We start from the raw sequence: 20,198 nt of genomic DNA, 5'->3' as shown, positions 1-20,198 counted from the left end.
AAGGAATGCCTCTACGCTCTTTGTCTTAAGTCTTTTTGTTTCTCCTTTTTCTATCTTGGTAAGGGGTGTGGTGAAGCTTTCCTCTAATATTTCGATGCTTCCAATCATTAAGTTTTCTGGATATTCTGTGATCGATGATTCTCCATTCTTACGTCGAGATAAAGGAACATAGCGTAAAATAGGGGGTTTTGTGGCTTTCTCTTGGGGGATGGTTATCTTTTCACTCTTTGGCACCTCAGACTTAGCCTGGGTTGTCGACTCATCATTATTTTGACCTTTGAGTGCATCCCCTTCATTTGACTTCTTTGTTGTGATCGTTATTTGCTCGAGCTTATAAGTGTCTTTGGCTACAGGAACTTCAGATGATATGAATTCACTTACATCATCATCTTTTGTATAAAATTTGGCATCAACAAAGTGCGACTCAGCCTTTGAGAATGGCTTAGTGTCAGTATCAATTTTCCTAACTCCTTGTTTGTAAAATTTAAAACATTGATGGAGCATGGAGATTACGACTCCATTTTCATGTATCCATGGATGCCCTAACAACATCTTATAAGTGGTCCTCGAATCGATCACATGAAATATTGCGGTTGCCTACAAATCCCCTATAACAATTTCCAAACGAACAGTGCCTATCGCCCGTTGTGCTCCTTGATTAAAGCCGTGAATCACCAACTTACTACTTGATAACTCCTCAATGGAGATACTTAATTGATTCATGGTTGATTTTGGCAGAAGGTTGATGACAGAACCATTATCGATGAGAATTCGATTAAACTTTTGCTCTCGAACATATACAGACACGAATAAGGGTGGATTATGAAGCTTTGACCCAAGTAACAAGTCCTTATCACTAAATGCTATCGACGTACAACAGGAATCACACGCCTTCGTTTGTGATGCAGAAATAGTCGAGACATCATCATTTTTTAACATCTCGATAATTGTATCCTTGATTTCTCGCGGGAGTGACAGAAGATCATTTACGCCAAAAGAAGGCAATTCCTCTGTCTTGGTGGCTGTTTCCACGGGATATGAGGGAGAAGCGTCATCCTCAGTCGTACTGACCGCATGACATGAAATTATTTCAATTGGAAAGTTTTCAGGGAAGAAGTCCAACAGAGTTATTGGTTGTCGTGGTTGAGGAAGCTCTTCACTTTCTTCCGTGATTGGTTGAAACTTTCTTGCATTTTTTTTTTTGTTTTTCTTCTCTGATACTTACTCTTTCTTATGTACTCGCTGTATGAGCGGGTTTCTTTTGAAGCAGAATTTTGTTTATACTTCTTTCAACGCGTCACTAGCGTCCATCCCTCATCAACATTCTCTGCTTGTTTTTCTTCTTCTTTGGGGCCAACAGTTTGGAGGTCATCATTTTGTAAGGTCTCCAGTGAAGAATATATGAAGATAGGCTCTAAAGATCCAAATTGGATCAGATTTCTTACAACAGGTAATTGTCTATCTGAATGAACTATTACTGTGACATGATTTGTTTGTGCCACATCATCGAGATCTAGCTCAATCTTTTTGTCTAGAGCTAATTTCAAAATCAACTCCTTTGACACAAAACATTTCTTCACGGGATGGCTGATGACCCGATGATATTTCCAGTAATTTGGATCTTTTACCCTTCCTATTTTCGCAGGTCGTTTACATTCAGGAAGTTGAATGAGTTGTTTTTCTAGTAGTTGCTCCAACATATCAGGTAAGTCGGAGTCTGGAAAAGGATAAACTTTTTCTTGTCTTTCTTTCAACTTCGGACGTCTTTTTTCGTCTTCTTCTTGACGTTTCTCAAATTTTGTTTCTTTGGAAGTAAACTTTAAAGAGGTAGTGCTGACGACCATAGCCTCCTTAGTAGCACCCTTTGATACCTTCTGGGTGCTCTTCACTTCTTTCTTCTCTTTTCTAACTTCTGGACCAATAAATCATTGTTCCCTCTATTAGCAATACTTAGCTTCATATCGTGAGCTCCAGTTGCTAACTCTTCGAAGGTGCGGGGTTTTATTCCCTGTAAGATGTATAGGAGTCCCCAATGCATTCCTTGAGTACACATCTCTACTGCCGATAATTCAATTAATCTATCTTTGCAATCAAGGCTTAACGCTCTCCAACGGTTAATATAATCAACGATTGGCTCACCCTTTCGTTGCTTGGTGGCGGTTAGCTCTATCATGTTGACAATACGACGAGTGCTGTAAAAATGGTTAAGAAACTCTCTTTCAAGTTGCTCCCAACTATCGATAGATTCAGGCTCTAAGTCTGTGTACCGGTCAAAGGCGTTTCCTTTGAGAGTTCAGACGAACTGTTTGACTAACAAATCTCCCCGTGTACCAGCAGATTCACATGTTTCAATAAAATGAGCAACATGTTGTTTTGGGTTGCCCTTTCCATCAAACTGTTGGAACTTGGGTGGCTGGTACCCATTCGGTATTCTCAAGTTGTCGATCCTTTTTGTATACGACTTGGAAGACAAAGAGAAAGTTTGAGCGGATCCACCATATTGAGTTTTGATGGAGTTTGCAATCATTTCCTGCAATTGCTGGACAGACAGAGATGCAATTGAAGTCGAGTTTTGTGGTTGACTTTCTTGCATAATTGTCTTGCCTTTGTCAGCATTCTTGACAGTATGTGTATGACTTGCTTCAGCAGCGTCACGACTCTCGATCTGATTTTTTAGAGATTCAATCTCGTAGTCTCTTTCTTCAAGCGCCTTCATGAGCATGTTGACCCTCTTTTCAAGCTCGACCATTCTATTTTCACTTGTATCCACGCCAGTCACCATAACTGACATTATGTTTGGATGAGGTACCTCCTCATTCGGGCGTCCAGAGGATGAGTTGTGTTCATCAGTCACATGATTTTCTTTGATTACAATTCCACCTAGAGGTGGACTGGAGATTTGTTCCTAAATATTCTTTGCGACCTCAAATGGTGGCACATCCTCAGATGAATGAAATTCCCTTGAGCGACTGCGAGTATTTGGTCGCTTGCTAATGTCACCTAGAGCTTTGGAAGTGTTGCCTTGAGATGCCATGATTTCCTTAGAGACATTCTTCAAAAAGAAAGAGATGAAAGGTAGAGATTGTCCTACTAGGCGTGTCAAACTGTTCACACGAGATTTCGAAAAAATGTATTTCGTGGAATTGAACTTTGATATATTGATGAATATTGTGAATACAATCTCTAGTATTTACTCATTTGATGCTTTCTCTCGAATACAAGTTAAAAACTTAGAATTTCTTGATCTTTGGTCTTTAGGATGTTATAGTTGCAAGTCTATTTGAGCTTCAGTCTTCTAGAATTTAAGGAAAGTTTGATCTTCCAAGTCTTCAATCTTTCAAAAGATGATGGTCTCGAAGTTGATAAGAACTTGCACGTCTTGAGAGTTTTATAGAAGTTTGAATCTTCAACTCTTTAGTATTTCAGAGATTCAATTCTTCATTCAACCAAAGACCTCTTAAATGAGTGGCAAATGTTTCTATTTATAGAAAAACTTCATGGGCTTTAGGTGGGCTTGGACCCATTTGTTTGTTTGATTTGGACTTGGACCCACTTGCCTATTGGGCTTGAGCTTGGACCCATTTGTCTATTGGGTTTGAGCTTGGACCCGTTTGCCTGTTGGGCTTAAGCTTATACTTGAACTCATTTCTTGGTGGGCTTGGGCCCTCCTTGTTTGACCCGATTTTTCATCAAAGGCTTGCATTGGGTTGGATATGAGAAAACTTGACTACCCAAAATCCCATCAAATTATAATCATCACAATTTTATTGTGAATTGTGATGACCTGACAGAATTTAATTGTCCAAAATTTTTTGCTCACTAGATATTTTGCTATATTTATGAATATTTTCAAAAGTTCTCATTTAAAAAAAAAAACCTTAATTAAAAAATATTATATTATTATAAATGACAAAATGCTGAAAATATTCACAAAATATAGTAAAATTTTAGATTTTATCAACGATAGGTATCGATAAACATCTATCATTGATGGTTTTTTCAAAATGTTTTTATTAGAATGTGTACAAGATCACACAAAATACATAATAGATGAACTCAATTAATGAATGTGAGAAGATAAAACATAGGGACCTTGCAAAAGTAGCAAACAAAAATTATGATAGTAGGACCCATATCACTACATTTTCTAAATTGCAAAAACAACAAATTTAAAAGTCGATAACCCTATGATTACCGTGTGATAGTCATCTGATAGTTGTATGCAAAATAATGTGTAGTGAGTTATTTTCTTTTTAATATTTTTGTTTTTGTCATTTAATGTAATTTTCGTGGAACGAATGCTGGTTGTAATGTATAGGTATTATATAAGTATGTATTTAAATATAGTTTCAATAAACGATATAATTGAGCTTTTTTTCTTTCTTTCGGAGTATATATATATAATATAGGAAAGATATTTATATTTTGTGGGTGACGTGGCCATCACCTCGCATCTATCAACTATGAAAGCAGTTCGTCAAGAAAAAGAAGAAGAAAAAAAAGAACAAATCTTTTCTTTTTTATATATAAAAGCAAAACAAAGCTCGTAAGTGTAAACTCTCTCACCAAGTTCTCTCTCTGCGCCTATCTCTTCGATTTGCACAGAGGGAACAAGAAAATGGCTACGCCGGCGGTACAGGCAGGTCCCGGCGGCGGCGGAGGAGGAGAAGTAGCGGCAGCTCCAAGACCAGGACAACAACAACAGCAACAGGGAGGTTTCGGTCAGTCTCTTACTGGAATCATTAGGATCGCCGTCTTCTGGTATTTCGCTTCTAAATTCTTCGCCCCCAAGAAGCCCTCTGATCCTGCTATTCTCATGTCCAATCACTTTCAGAAGGGTGAACCCTTGGTAATTACCTACTGAGATTGTTTGATGTGCTGTTAAATAATTGAATTGAATGGTTGATTATTACGTCGTACTTGCTTTCGAGTAATTGTCTGGAGAAGTTCTGGAATTGGTTTGCCTTAAGAATATTGTAATTTGTTTATGTGGATTTTTCTTGGCGATTCAAACTCAGCCGGCTTGGTGCCGAGAAGCTTAGGCAGTATCTTCTTTACTCAATTAAAGTCGGCTAGTTAGGTTTTCGATTTTTATCGTTGAAAATTAAGGTGATTAGTATTCTTATTTTTGTTATTGTTGATTACAGAAATGATCCTAAAGCTTCCATGTCATGCGATACTAAGCTTAGTGTAAATTACTGCATTGAAATTTATGTGAAGTACTCCTACTTGTTCTTCCGTTCTTGAGTTCTCTCCTTTATTATCATTTTGTATTTTTTCGATGGGTAAATTCATGAAATCAGATGTGTGTCATTATACATGTATGTTGTACGTTTAAATTGAAAAATATTTCATTTTCTTTATTCTGATTAGGAAACTCTAAGAATTTTAAGAATTTAGATAGATGGCTACCCTCGAGTTTGAACTCATTCCCTCTGACTCTCTTTTATTTTTCTTCTTTTCCTTCTCGAGTCTGAATGACCTTAGCCAACCATGGTGAACTGAGAGTTATCTATTTTGATGTTCAAGCAGTTCCTCCCGTAGATAGTAAAACTTTTCTGTTCTTAACTTCTTATGATAAATATTATATAGGTTTTTGTTTTACTTCTAGTCATGTTTACTGTATTAATTTTCTATCTATTTTTCTACTTTTAATTATATATCCTGTAAACCCCCCCCCAACGGTTGCATCATTTTTCTTCAGGATATGTGGCTGTATCTTTCTGAGCATGAAAGGTTTGATGACTTTGGAAATGAAGGTGCGCTTGTCTGGCATGAGAATGGTATACCTTATGCTGTATGGGGACCAGAAAGTACCAGATCTCTTTCATTCAAGTATTATCCATCTGAGGTATTGCTAAACTATTGCCTACACTTTGCATATTGTCTTTTTATCCCCTTTTTTAGATCTTGGTGTTATGAGGGGTTTGATGCAATAGCCCTTCTTGTAGGCTTTGAAACAAAATGGATCTTTGTATGCACATGTCTTCTTTGCACGGTCAGGATACACTCCAGACCCCAGTGACCCAGAGTTTCAGCCTCTTGCTACATTTGGGAGGACACATCGTAAGATCATATTTTTCTCCTTGTTATCTTGACTTTAGAATTTTCTGTTTCATCTATAACCAAGCGACATGTATTGTATCATTACGTGAGGATGGGTACTTTAATTTATTTCAGCTGTTGTGCTGTATTTGCCCAAGTCAAAAGCGGGTAAAAGGAGGAGTTTATTGGGTAATACTGAAGGTTCTGATACTGGTGAAATTCTGAAAGAGGTGACTCCTTTACTATTGAATAGTTTGATTTGAAAGTCTTGTTAACTGATATAAAAGTCATGCACAGTTGTGAGGCATAAGAGATGTTAATTAGACAACACACCCTTGAATAGTCACATGTTTTATGTGACTGTTATTTTGTTTGCATGAGTTCTTTATTTTCTTTTATTATTAATAATAATTTATCAAGCTTCTTTTGAGGTGAATCACATTTATTATTATTGTTGCTATCAATCTGTTCATTTTTTCTCTAGTCACCTGAATAAACCTAAAGAAAATAATCTATAATCTGCAGAAAGATTGTTGATATCACATATTAGTCTTTGATACTTGTTTACTAGATGTGAAGGGAAGCATGTTGATTGAATAGCGTGTGCTTATAAGTATTGTTAAGCTTATATGACACATGAGTTGTATCCTACAAGCCAAAACAGAATGAAGCTAAGATAAGTTAGCTCATTCATTGGAATCAGAAATCAGATGAATGGTCTGATTCAGAAGGTTGAGTTGTAAAAAGTTGTAGTAAATCTGAACTTCTGATTCAAGAAATAAAAAAAGTTCAAAAACTAAAAAAACAATTGATTGTAATCAGTCGAAGCAGAAGGTGAATTTATGTCCGGCTGGAGGAGAAATGAAGTGAAGCAAAATGAAAAAAGAGAAGGAAAGAAATAGAAAAAATGAATAAGAAAGTGAAAAAAAAAAAGAAGTTTGAAAAGCCAGGAAATGGAGAGGCACACGCAAGAGATGGAAATGAGAGCACTATGGGGAAATGGAAAAAACAATCTGTCAATCTGTCAATCTGAAAATTATGAATTTAAACTAATTGGGTGGCATTTTTTTAGGACTCTATATCTACCTTTTTTTAATTATTATTTTTAAATTTTTGTTTCAATGGTTTTATTTCCAGCTCTGTACATTACATGCATGTCGCATTTTATTGGTTTAATGGTTCAAGTTTTTTATGTTTTTGTTAGGATACCATCTAACAAGAATTAAACATGAAATATAAATGATAAAGAAGTACAAGATTAACCAAGTGTAAGGCATTTGGAACCTCCCCTCTTGAGTTTGGTAACCCAAGCTCTAGATCGCTAACTTGCTTACCTTCTCTCAATCCCCGCCCTTCTATCTATAAACAAATACGCTAACTCCCTAACTGATTACCCTTATATCTTTACTAATACCATATTACCAGTGTTGTTAAAAATAAAATTTTATGATATATGAGTTGTGTCATCAATTCAAATCAAAATTAAAGGAAAATGATTCAAACTTTGGATTCAAATCGAAATCATAAGGATTGTATGATTGTACGATTCAAGTTTTGTGAATCATGTCATGCAAATTGTTCTTGAATCAAACCGTTTGATTCGAGAACAATTAAAATTGTTTTTCTTTTTTAAGATGGGAAAATATTACTATTAGGGTTTAGTATTAGATTGTTGCTGGTTCTGGAGAATAAACTTTGTGGATGGTTGATAACAACAATGCATGGGCGAAAATCACAAAACAAGAAATATTCTTGTAGAAGATTAGAAAAAAAAATGGAAAATGGAAGTTATAGAGGAAGAATTTTGAAGAAGATGAAGAAGGAAGAGGAGCTAAAAGGTGGAAGATGAAAGGTTTTCTAGATATCTGCAAATATTTAATGCACTTAAATTCAAAAATATCTAAATATAATTAACAATACTTTTGAAGATCATTAAAGCTATCTCTTCTTTTTCTCATGTATACAGGTGTAAGTGTGTGACTTTTCATCTATTTTTTTCTTTTATGCATGCCATTATTTAATTTTTTATTACTTTTTAATTTTCTTTACCTAGTTCTTCTCTTTGCAATTTTTTAAATGGTTTGATTAGAGTTATTTAACTAAATATTTAATTGTTATTTATTAGTTTAAAACTCACGATACACGATACATTCTAATTCACGATACACTAAAATTTCATTTTGATACGTGGTCCATTTCATTAGTTAACATTGCATATTGCTCTTGCCCATCACCCCTTTTGTATTTTTGAGCATTAGCCTCTTTTCTTTTTTGGTCAATGAAAATTTTTATGTTTCTTTGAAAAAAAAGTTACTGTTTTTATCCACTTTAGACATAACTATTTATGGGTTTATGGTTCCTGAATATTTAAGCTTTGTGTTTATAAGGACATGAAATAGGATGCTCAAAGGAACTGTGAAATTGGTCTGTAGGATCATAATTTTAGTGTGTGAAGTGTATTTTCTATTAGCTACTGATTCAAATTGCACTAGCATTCCTGCTCTGTTCTAATTTCGTATTGCCTTGCTTTCTTCATTGGTTTCGTTTGATGGTACATCGTCATCGACATTTGATTGGTATTTTAGAAATTTCAGTCTTCTGTAGTACTTACAATCTTGACTAAACAAAAGTTACTTTTGGTGGCTCAAGGTTGTTGATGATAACCAAGTTGATGTGAAAGATGACGGTCCTGTGGAGTGGGTTTCCTATTGGAAACCTAATGTTACTATTAATCTAGTTGATGATTTTACACGGTATGTTTACTTCATTTTAATCTTTAATCTCTGCCAGTTTTTGGAGCAATAAAATTATGACAAATTATTTGTTGGTACAGTGACTTAGAAGGTTGTTGCTCTTGAATATTATGTTTCTTACATATGTATTCTTGCTTTTATTAGTTTCTTATAAAAAATAATGATAAATATTTTTTGTAATTGAGTTTTTATAAATCAGTAACCTGGTATTCTACTATAATGATTCTCTTTGCATATCAATTTTATTTCTGTAACCTCTATCATGTGGCTTCAAAGCATCGCTATCGGTTATTCGTTTCCCTTAATTTAACAGTTTGTATGTAGGTAACAACACAAACCACATGCTTTCTTGTTTCCTCCTGTTCTGCGTCTTGGCTTGTATTGGATCTGCTAATACCTAAGATATTCCTACCCTGATTTTTTTTCCTCTTGTTGCAGATATGCTCATAATGGCGTTCCACCAAATATTGCTCCTTGTATCCTTTTATATTCCTTTGCCCATCTCCATGCATTTTTTTTTCTTTTTTTTCCCTTTACCTTATTGTGCTGAAGGCTATAGAGCAAACAAAAGAAGTACAAAAGTGGTTGATTGAAAGTCTAATATGGTTAGGGTATTTCATCAGTTCTTATTTTTAAGCTTTAGTGTATATGCCTCGTTTTTGGAAGTTTTGCTGTGGAATTCTTATTTGTTTGCATTAATGAATCTACTATGAGTTTTAATGATTTTTGTTACAATTAAGTTGATGGCCTTCTTAAGTTTTCAGCATATGATGAAAACTCCTTTTGTATGTTTTAAACTTTTGTATTGATATTTTTTATGTTTTTGTTTTCTTGTCCTCCTCGAGTTTTGTTTTGTTTATGTTCATTGTTTTCCCTCCTAGGTCTTTCCTTTCTTCTAAGCACTGCCTTTGTTTACCTATCACCCTGTTGTTTTCTTTGTGTTGGAAGATTAAAATCCTGAAGAAGGTAGAGTTCTTTGCTCGATAGGTCTTGCATGGTAAAGTTGATACTTTTGATTGCTTGTAGGGACACTCTTCCTTATTTTTGGGCCTTAGTGGTGCTCTGTTCGTTGAGGTGGGATGACGTAGTCCATATTCTTTGGAGTTGCTATTGTGTCCCGTTGATATGGTCTAGGTTCTTGGATGCTTGTAGTGTATCTTTGGTTTGGAGAAGGGAGGGTTATGATGGGATGTAGGACAAGGTTTTGTTGCGCCGGGAGAAGGACAAAATCCTTTGGAGGCTTTTTTTCCCCCTCAAAGGTCACAAAATTTTGTTTTTTGTTTTTTGCTTTTGTTTTTCTTTTTGTTTTTCAGTTCTGTTTTTTTTTTGCATGTGAGTGTTTATGCATTGGGTGAAAATCACAGTAATTCACCTAAGGATATACACTAACATGAAAGTATAGCCGTTATTATGCTCTCAGAATGTTCTTTCATTTAATTTCACTGTCATTTATTGATAGACACTGATAGTAGCCTATCAATGTCTATTAGTGTCGAAAATTCTGCGATAATTTTTGCTGTATTTGTAAATTTTTTCGCAGTTTTTCCATTTAAACAATTATCCTATGTATATTGAAAAGGAATAAATGTTTAAAGGAAACAAACCCCCAAAGGTAGTGTAGAAGGGGAAAAAAATACTTACAGCAAATACTGCTTCATAGAGATTAGCCAAGAAAATAAATAAATGTTTTAAAAAACCAAGAGTTTTTCTAATATCTTTGATTGAGAGACTTGGTTGTGATGGGAGTAAGGATTTTGATGGTTTATTTATGGGATGTTTTCCAGAATGAATGGCATCAGTGTTTTTAAAGTTTTGATTTGTACTGAAATACAAATTGCAACAACTCTAGCTTTTTTCATTCTTTCTAAACGTAACTGTATATATATACTATAAATCAGCAAAAGGGGAAAATACAATGGCATTCTGGAGACTTAATTACCTTCAAATGATCTCTAGTAGTGTGCTTCCTCTAATCAACTTGTTTATATTTTACTTTTTGCCTCATGTTGCCAACAATTAGAAGTAATTGAGTGTAAAGTGCAAGGTCAAAATGCTAGGCCACCGATCACCAAAATGTATAAAAGGAGGGGTAAGAAGGGAATTTTGGCCTAGACAGTATGGTTGTTAGGTTGGTAAGTGGTCCTATCACCACGTGCAGCAGAAGGAGAGGAATATATATCTAGGTGTTTTGTGCTAGGGTTCATTATTCTGAATATTCTGCATTTTGTATGAACTTTGTTCATTGGGAGAGAACAGCCCTCATACTTAGCTGGAAAACTACTACTGAACTTCTTTTGTAGTGTTGTTGATCAATACAGAATATATACATCTGCTCCTCCCAATACTATGGTGTTGTGTGTGTGCTGGTTGAGTATCCTGCAGGTACCTTGGTGGAGCTTAGCACAAAATTACATTTTTGTGTAGCAGGTTGTGGATTTTTGTGGTTTTAATGGCCATCTATTTATAACTTGTTTGGGAGTTATTTTAAAATGATTGAAATTACTTTTGTCATTTTTAAAATCATTATGAAACATGCTTTTAATATTTCAAAGGCAATTATCAAGAAATGTAAATTGCATTAGAAAATGTAAAACGAAATATTAGATCAATTTTGATTGATTAGACATGTGTTTCAAAGTGATTTTGAGCGTGAAAAAAAAGTGATTTAATTGACCCTACTGACACAATGATGGTTGCACACTAGGTTCAGTTCTTTCCTCTTACATCTCTGGTACTATAAATTAGATTTGTTGTCTTTTCTTTTTATTATCCTGGTACTTGAGTAATTAGTATAACAATAGGCTGGAGAATCATGCCAAAGTTGATGAACGTATTCTGTTCAACATGCAAAGCATAGGAATTGTTACAGCAAATTTAGCTTGAGTTTCTTGACTTTAGTAGACTTGAATGTTGAGCCCACTACAGGAAACTACTATCCAACCATTTTCTTCAACGAGTTTTGGCTACTTAGGGATAAGTTAGTTCGACTCAACGAGACAGTAAATGAGCTGGTACTTAATCTAGAAGTGGCTCCTATAAGCATGATGAAGTGGCAGTTATTCCTCCAAATTGATCAGTCCTTCCAGATTCACCGTAGCTATGGAAGCATGATTGAAGGTGAGGCTGACGAATTGAAGGTACTAGCTCTCCTTGAACATGGATTTCTTTTCTGAACAGTCTTTTTTTTAAAATTTGGGAATTGGTCTTTGTTTGAATTTATAGAGATTGCATTTAATTTTTAACATCTCATGTATCGACAGTTTATTTGAAACTTTTTAATATGTTAGTGAGAACTGTGAAGAATATGGTCTTTTTCCAAGAACCTTTTTCAGAGAGAAGATAACTGCTTAGTACTACTTCAAGTGGTAGTATCTATCCCTATGGCAAGCAAACTAAAACCCAAAACTAAAAGAAAATCCTACACGGATTTTGTGAACATGTAACTCCAGAGAATATATGTTTTCCTCTACTTCCGACAGAGAATACAAGAAATTGGCTCTACTAGTGATATCTTTCTCACAAGTTGAGTTGAACTTTAGGACAAGTTATCTTTCTTGGAGCGGTAGAACTGATGTATATTGTTTATAAGAACTTCTTGGCTTTCTTTTAGTTTTCTTATAATATTTTCAAGATCTTACAAATCTGAGAAATTTGTGAAATTTTTTAGTTTTAATATTTTCACTTTAGGTTAGTCTGATTTCTATGGTTATTGGTTGGGGGGTTTACTGTTATTTACATTTATTCAGTTTTTAATCTCTGTGTTCAACCTGTGAAAGGGTTTTCTTGAAGAAATAACGTGTTGATTGTGTTGTTTACATCGCATAGATATGCAACAAAATACTATTTTTTGTCTGCCCAATGTTTAGCCATATGGTAATCAGTGAATTATATTTCAGAGGGTGTTCTTGGAAGGAAATCCCTATCTCCTGGCAGTTACTATGGTTGTCTCGTTACTTCATTCAGTTTTTGACATGCTTGCCTTCAAGAATGGTAAAGAAATGTTGGATCTCTAATTAACTTTATTAGTTAATTCTATATTATGTAGTGAAACGACATGTACTTTGCTAACTTAAGTTGGTTTCTACTTCAGATATCCAATTTTGGAACAAAAATAAGTCTATGGAAGGACTCTCTGCTAAGTCTGTCATTGTCAGCTTTATATCTCAACTGATTGTCTTCCTGTATCTACTTGATAATGATACTTCGTGGATGATACTTGCAAGTTCTGGCATTGGTTGCTGCATCGAGTTCTGGAAAATAGGAAAAGCTATGCATATTGAGGTAGCTATTATTCTTAATTTCTTCACTGCTCAAACTCTCTTTGCTGGGTTTTATTTTGTTTTTTTCATTATTTTTTCAATTTTTTTAGTTCCATACGTTAGTATATATTGGTATAGTAACTTTATAAACAGCATCCTTTCATGTTTGCTAGGTTCTCTTTTTCATGCACTCCTTAGGGCAGGATTTAATGTGGTCCAAATCCTTAGGGGGCACTTGGGACGAGGAGTGACCAATAATAGTTTGAGGATTATAATAGTCTCTGTATTATAATAGTCTGCGTTAGAGGTGCAAATTATTATCTCAACTTTTGTCGGCATTGCTTCTTTACTGCTTCCTTTTGTACTGGCTGCTACTAAGATTTCCGCTTTGGCTTGGCCTTATACGTTTACTTGATAAATATTTGGAGCTTAGTGGGAGAGGGGTGTGAGGAAGAGGAGAAAGGGGAGCGAGAACAAGTATTATCATAATACTAGGACTAAAAAAATTCTAACCAAACATGGAGCCACTCCTCTCTAATCCTAGGGGCAAACAGCCCCTTACTCTTTCATTCTTGTTTCCTTTTTTTTTTCTGTGAGACTTTCTTTTTAGAGTTTAGGGGCTTTTTACTTGCCATCTATCTAATGTGTTTGTCTCCTATTTTTTATCTTATATTTGGAGGTGTTTTATTTTGGAGTATTAGTTTCTTTTCATTATATCAATGGAATTTTTGTTTCTGCTTAAAAAAAATGTTCAACCTAGTAGTCAGTTAAGGCGAAACTAAACAGCAAAGGGCAAGATTGTTAAGTTGCAAAGTAGGAAGAGTATAGTTTTATAAAAATAGTGTGTATCATGTATTCTAAATTTCAATTTCTTCTATATTATATGAAAACGATAATATTACTAATAAATAACTTGAACAGGAATCACCACGGTTTAGAAACCACACAAACTTTTCTACACTTTTCAATATATACTGCTGAAAAATTTAACGGGTTTAAGGTTTGGGAAGAAATGTTAACAAGGCCCTGATCCCATAGTAATTATTGTGTGTCTATTTAGCTCGGTTAATATGGGATTTGTATAATTAGACTTCTAACACATTTATTGTGTTAAGAAGTGTCAAATACATGCCCAACAAGTCGGAGTGTCCAAATTTTTTTGTGTCAAATATGGATTATGGACGTGTTAGCCCAAATTGAAGTGTTTGTGATTCTTAGTCTTGTCTAAAGCATTTAGTTGGCACTGTTACTCATAGTTGTAGCATACTAAATCGTAAGTTGGTTGCCACCGAAGATTGAGTCCATTTTATCTAATAAGCCTATTTACATGGCCAATGTTGACCAATTGCACATTCATTGAGAAGTCTAAATGTGGACCAAAAATTATGACAATGCTCTAAATTGTTTTAAATATCTACGGTTGGAGGCACTTTGCTTGTTGAGCACGTTTGACAAGTTGACATTCATAAACACTTGAGAGTTGCAATCTGGACGAGTACTTACTCGCAACTTTTTGATTTTTTTTTTGTCCTACATGCCATCTTTCAAACCACTTGACTTTTCCGTGCCATCTTCACTTCATTCTCTTCTTGACATGTACTAACACTATCAATAAATTTGTCTCTTCTCGTATATTAGCTAGACTTTGGAGATATAATGTGAAATCCTCTTTCGTTTCCTTTCGGGAAAAAAAAAGTGAAGCCTCTTAATTATTTTTTCTCTAGCTTCTTGTAATAGTTCCTTTGAGTATATGCAATGGATTAATGGCTATATTCCATTCATTTATTCTCTCTTATTTCTTTGAGTATAGAGATACACTTTTAAGATTTTTTGAACCACTCGTAGTTAAGTAGTTTCCTTTGACAATTTAAACTCGTTAGTTTCTTTAGATGCAAACTCAACTTCATTGAGTCTGGACTAGCAATGATGAGTCAAAAAAGGACCAAAACTAAGTTTTAAATGTGTAGCTTATCTATTTGGCCTATAAATGTTGTTTATGCCTTTTTAGTAACAATAGTGCAACTGTGTATCTTCTCATTATCATTTTTCCTTCCATTCCAGATTGATAGGAGTGGAAGAATACCTAGGTTGAGATTTCGCGATCGTGAGTCATATGCAGGAAATAAGACGAAGGAGTATGATGATCTTGCAATGAAGTATTTGTCCTATGTTCTTTTTTTCCTTGTTGCTTGCTCATCTGTTTATTCGCTCATGTATGAACAACATAAGAGCTGGTATTCATGGATTCTTTCTTCACTTACAAGCTGCGTATACATGTTCGGTAAGTTACTTCAACTGCTTTTGGCATGTTCTTTCACTTTACTTTTAATATCTTATTTATTATACAATCAAAATCCTGATTCCTGTCTGTTAGGTATGTCACACCCCCATTCAGAGCCTCCTCTCTCCCTGGTCCCAAAAGAGGGTGTGAGGGCTAGGAAGCATTGACATACTTTGGCAACATTCACCAACCAACTAAAACTAACTTAGCAGTAGCCTCAGAACTAACAATGCATATTAATTTAAATAACTTAGCAGTAGCCTCAGAACTATTTTGACAGTTTCCTCCCAGATTTCTGGTTGTTGTGTGTGTTCTGGTTATTTTATCTTTGCAGGTGTTTTGAAGCTTAGCACACAACTAACCTTACTATGGCCATATCTCTTGCCCTGTGCGCTGACCTTTACTGCCTAGGTTGTGTGTGGAACCTTGCTTGACAACCTCTCCCTTCAAAAAATCCAGACTCCACTTTAGAAATTTATAGCTAAAATCCAGAACTCAATGAAGAAACTTCCTTCTACAAACTTGTTCTTATCCTCTCAATTATGTCACCTCAAAATTTCAGCTCCAAATTCAAAGCGATGAGTCCTGTAGCCTCTAAACAACCAACCCTTCTCAACCTTCATCCGAGAAATGACCTTTGAAGCTTTTCTTCTTCGAATGAATGCCCTCCTCACGCCCTCCTTGTCTGGCAGCCAACCCAATAAACTAGACACAATTTGAGAGCTTTGCATGCCTAGACACTTGGATTCCAATCCATTGAGCATTACGAAAACGCCCAAAACTTCCTTGGTTGCATAGCCTTCAACTTAACTCAAATGGCTTGCTCGCGTGGGACTCAAAAGTTTGGCCGCCTGCCTCAATGCACACCTCTTGCCTCGTAGAGGTTCTTGGCACAACATCCATGCCACCTTGCAAGCTTGACATTCCTCGCTTAGCACTTCCCTTTCCTTTGGTCAACATCTAGAGCCCATGGCTGCTTAAGGCTCGTCTTTTGGAGGTTCTATGACATGGTTGGCCGCCTACCTTGAACTCTCAAGCTTAACACTCAGACCAAAATTCTAATCTTTCCTTCTTTCGTTTTTCCATCTATTTCCAAACCTCAAACTAAACTCAACCACAATTCTCTTGAAAATTTCTTAAGGGTATCTAGGGTTTACAAGATACCTAGATGAGAATATTAGTAGGTTAGTGTTAAGGGGTATTATGCTCGTTAGATGGAAAAATAGTTACTGGATGTTGTAAAAATGGTAAGAGGGTGAGTGAGTGAAGGTTAGACTATTTTGTGGAGTGATCTTGGGCTTGTATGAGAGCACTCAAGAGGAAGGTGTTTCTTTTATGCTTTGATTATCTTTTAGTTTCATCTCTAATTCTCAATATATTTCAGAATTCTTGTTAGGAAGTATCCTAACACTCAACTAAAAAATGCACTAACTTTTCATTATAATGCTAGAGGTCACTTTGTCCTGGTTGTGGATGTGGTATTTTAGTTTTGTGTGATAAGAATGCATCGCCAACATGAGCTTTTAGTTTAACTGACATTTGTATATTATCGAAGGCAAGAGGTCCTGGGTTCAAATCCCTCCACCCTAAGTTGTACTTAAAGGGACTTTTTGGAAAAAAAAGGATAAGAATGCATCATTTATGTATGATGTCATGAAACTTCTCAACAAAATGGGAACTTCACGTGGGGTGGCAAGAATGTACTAGTGTCTAAATAATTATAAACTGGGTCCAGATCATGCAGGATTCAACTAAGGCAACTAATTATAAAAGAAAAGAACAACAAACATATTAAAAAATAGAAGACTAATAAAGAAAACTTCATTATTAAATACAAACTAACACTCCCCCTCAAATTGGGATGAATATGTCAATCTAAAGCCATGATGATGCAAGTAGACGAGCTGAATCCAAGCGAGAAGATGAATAAAGGGCTGGATTTATCATGGAAAACCTGCTCTGAGATTTCTTTCAAACCATATCTCGAATAGGAGAATTTTCACTGTGTTGGGCAATAAGATTTAAGAAGTATTTGCTAAAAGAGAACCCACCAAGAGCTGAAGAATATTATCCCAAAAAGTCTTGGCAAAGATTCGAAAACTTTTCCCATGCTGATTTAGAAAAGCTACACTCAAAAGAACAAATGTTGCAAGTGTTTCACTTTCAGCCACGGGTTCCTATATGAATTTCCAACTGCATTTAGATAATACTCCAATTATAGTTTTAATAAGTTTGCAATTGGTTATTGTATCTGAATTTGGATCCTTTGTTTTGTCAGGCTTCATTATGATGTGCCCACAGTTGTTCATAAATTACAAGCTCAAGTCTGTGGCTCATCTACCCTGGAGACAGATGACATACAAGTTCCTTAATACCATCATTGACGACTTGTTTGCTTTTGTCATCAAAATGCCAACTCTACACCGACTTTCAGTGTTTCGAGATGGTGAGAAAATTATGGATCAAAGTCTATTTTTGTTTATATTATGGAATAGAAGAATATAATTAATGCCTGTAAATTTGTTGTGCTGCAGATGTCATATTTCTTATCATTCTATATCAGAGATGGATTTACCCGGTCGACAGGAAACGTATAAATGAATTTGGTTTTGGCGGTGAAGAAAATCAAGAAACTGAGACAACAAGTGCGAATGCCATAAAAGAAGACGACAAGAAAACTAACTAACTGCATAATGTTAGGGTCTTTAGAATGTATAATTCAAACACGAATTTTATTTTTAAGAATTTTTTTTTTCTGATTGCCAGGCTTCAAGATATAAAGGATTCTACATGTTTTTTTTTTTTTTTTTTTGACCTTCTGCTTCCTTTATTGAATTTGATTTATATTTATTATGCGTTATTGTTTTCCCCTAAAATGATTTTGTAGGATATCATCTCTCTATGTGTGTCAAAACAAAATCATGAAATCTGCGTCTGATGTTCACTCTATCTACACACTGTTTTTAAAGAGAAGTGTATGGGATTGGGTTATTTTAAGTTTTACAAATCCAGGTTGGCTACGGTTGTAACAATTTATTAGCCTTTGTTAAAGAGAAGCTGTCCACTTCTATTTTATTTTATTGTTACATACAAAGGACGTAGAAACTAACCTTATATCTCATGTACTTTGATTCTCTTTCTAATTACTTTTTAGGATTGTTTTGATTTAGTTCACTTAAAAGGTAAATCCAATTAAATTGTGTTTGTGTGTTTGTGTCTTTAATTTTTTAATTTTAAATTGGCTAACCTTTCTTATTAAGAAGAGCAACTTCAAAATGTCTTTTCTCATAGTAAAAAATAAAAGCTTTAAAATGTCTGTAAAAAATACACTAAATATTATTAAAAGTGGATATCTATTATGCTGGGTGTTCACTCTTCATATTACTACATTTTCGTGTCTTACCAATCTTTGTGACTTAGAGACGATCTACTACACCTTTTATGTTTATCAAATTGCCTATATGATTTCCAAAATAGTGGAATACTTACAATTTCCAAAAAAGAAAGTAGAATGCATCAGAAGATTTTTCTAATTTTTCTAATTTCATAATAGAATAGGTTCATGATATAATTTGAGAATATGTTTTGCTTTCCTTTTTTTGTTTAGTTTGAGAATTAGTTGTTAAAAATATGGAGATATCGTAAATGATAAAGATGCAGAGAGAGAAAGGGAGTGTTAAGATATTGAGAGGATGGGGAACATTGTCCTTTCGAAAACCCATATAATTGGTGTTGGTTTTCGTAATATATATTGATATATTTCTAATAGCTCATAAAGATGGCTACCATGCCGGAATGATTTTCTATATTGATTTTAATTGGGTACTAATATTGTTGTACTTCGTCAAAGGGTTGTAAGTTGAGAAGCTTTAACGTCTAGACAGAACGTGTGTTTCCTTTCCTTGTATCTCGTGTGAGGTACTGGTATCTTGCATGATCAAGTTGTCTACTCATCACCTCGTCAACTGATCACACCTACTAACCTCGCCAATAGGTCAAAACGCCTGGTTAAATCGCATGGTCAAAACACAAATTGCAAAAGAGAAACTGGTTAATTAGGGAATGGTTGAGTCGCGAATCTTACTCTCTTTAAAACGTTTCGCGGTCATGCTCTCTTTGTGCAAACAGTTTCAATTGTATTGTCGTTTCCAAGATAAAACAACCTCGTCCTTCAATTAGTTTTGCATCGAAACTAATCAGAATTCACAACACTCAAATAGATACTCTATTGCTCGGTATACTGAAAGAGAATTTTGGGAGAAAATGAAATCGTTGTTATTGTTTTTCTATCTTCTTATTCTTTAAGAGAAGAATGAGACCACATACATATAGGAGCGGGGAGGCAACCAATGGTCACAAATAAAATTACTAACAAAAGAAATTTGATTGATAAATACTATTTAATTTGAAAGTCAAAAAATGTTTATAATATAAGAAACGATTTTGAATGTTGAAAATAGTTTTAGCAAAAATATATATATATTATTTTATTCCTCCCTTCCCCATGCCTGCCCAGCAAATGGTGATGCGCGTATGAAGATATCAACAAACCTACTTTTACTTATCTCCTCATCCATTCCAAAACTTGGATGCCCTTAAGGCCCAAACCCATGAATGAATATAATGATGAAAAAGACTTCACAGTGACGTTACCTCTTCATATTTAGTTGATTTTATCATATTAATATAGAAAAATGTTCGATCACAGGTTGAATAATCATTGCAAGTTATATGCTTTTGTGTTCCCATTAAGAAACTAGTATTATACATGTTGAATAATTGCAAATTAATATTAATTGGTGCATTTTATTTAGAAAAAGTTTTGTTAATATACATGTTGAAATTTATCATTGATAGAAG

The 20,198-nt window shown here is 34.7% G+C and overlaps 1 protein-coding gene across 1 annotated transcript; it reads left to right on the top strand.

Annotated features, from left to right (window-relative positions):
• The first annotated feature begins 4,521 nt into the window (after nt 1-4,521).
• On the top strand, nt 4,522-18,306 carry LOC101203819 (cleft lip and palate transmembrane protein 1 homolog). The gene is made up of 12 exons (XM_011655566.2): nt 4,522-4,849; nt 5,705-5,851; nt 5,952-6,066; nt 6,181-6,275; nt 8,695-8,798; nt 9,237-9,274; nt 11,700-11,935; nt 12,695-12,788; nt 12,889-13,079; nt 15,119-15,338; nt 17,617-17,784; nt 17,873-18,306. The coding sequence occupies exons 1-12, from the start codon at nt 4,619-4,621 to the stop codon at nt 18,022-18,024; spliced, it is 1,791 nt and encodes a 596-aa protein (XP_011653868.1). The 5' UTR covers nt 4,522-4,618; the 3' UTR covers nt 18,025-18,306.
• The last annotated feature ends 1,892 nt before the right edge of the window (nt 18,307-20,198 follow it).

Source organism: Cucumis sativus, chromosome 4 (assembly GCF_000004075.3).
Source record: "Cucumis sativus cultivar 9930 chromosome 4, Cucumber_9930_V3, whole genome shotgun sequence".
NCBI lineage: Eukaryota > Viridiplantae > Streptophyta > Magnoliopsida > Cucurbitales > Cucurbitaceae > Cucumis > Cucumis sativus.
The sequence above is the reverse complement of the archived record's forward strand: the minus strand, read 5'-3'. Positions and strand labels throughout refer to the sequence as shown.

Bases quoted from the DNA above. Each gene is read 5' to 3' on its own strand.
- LOC101203819 (XM_011655566.2), top strand. From the start codon at position 4,619: ATGGCTACGCCGGCGGTACAGGCAGGTCCCGGCGGCGGCGGAGGAGGA. The intron at 11,936-12,694 runs GTACTAGCTCTC...ATTATATTTCAG, and splicing joins GTGAGGCTGACGAATTGAAG to AGGGTGTTCTTGGAAGGAAA. The intron at 13,080-15,118 runs GTAGCTATTATT...CTTCCATTCCAG, and splicing joins GAAAAGCTATGCATATTGAG to ATTGATAGGAGTGGAAGAAT.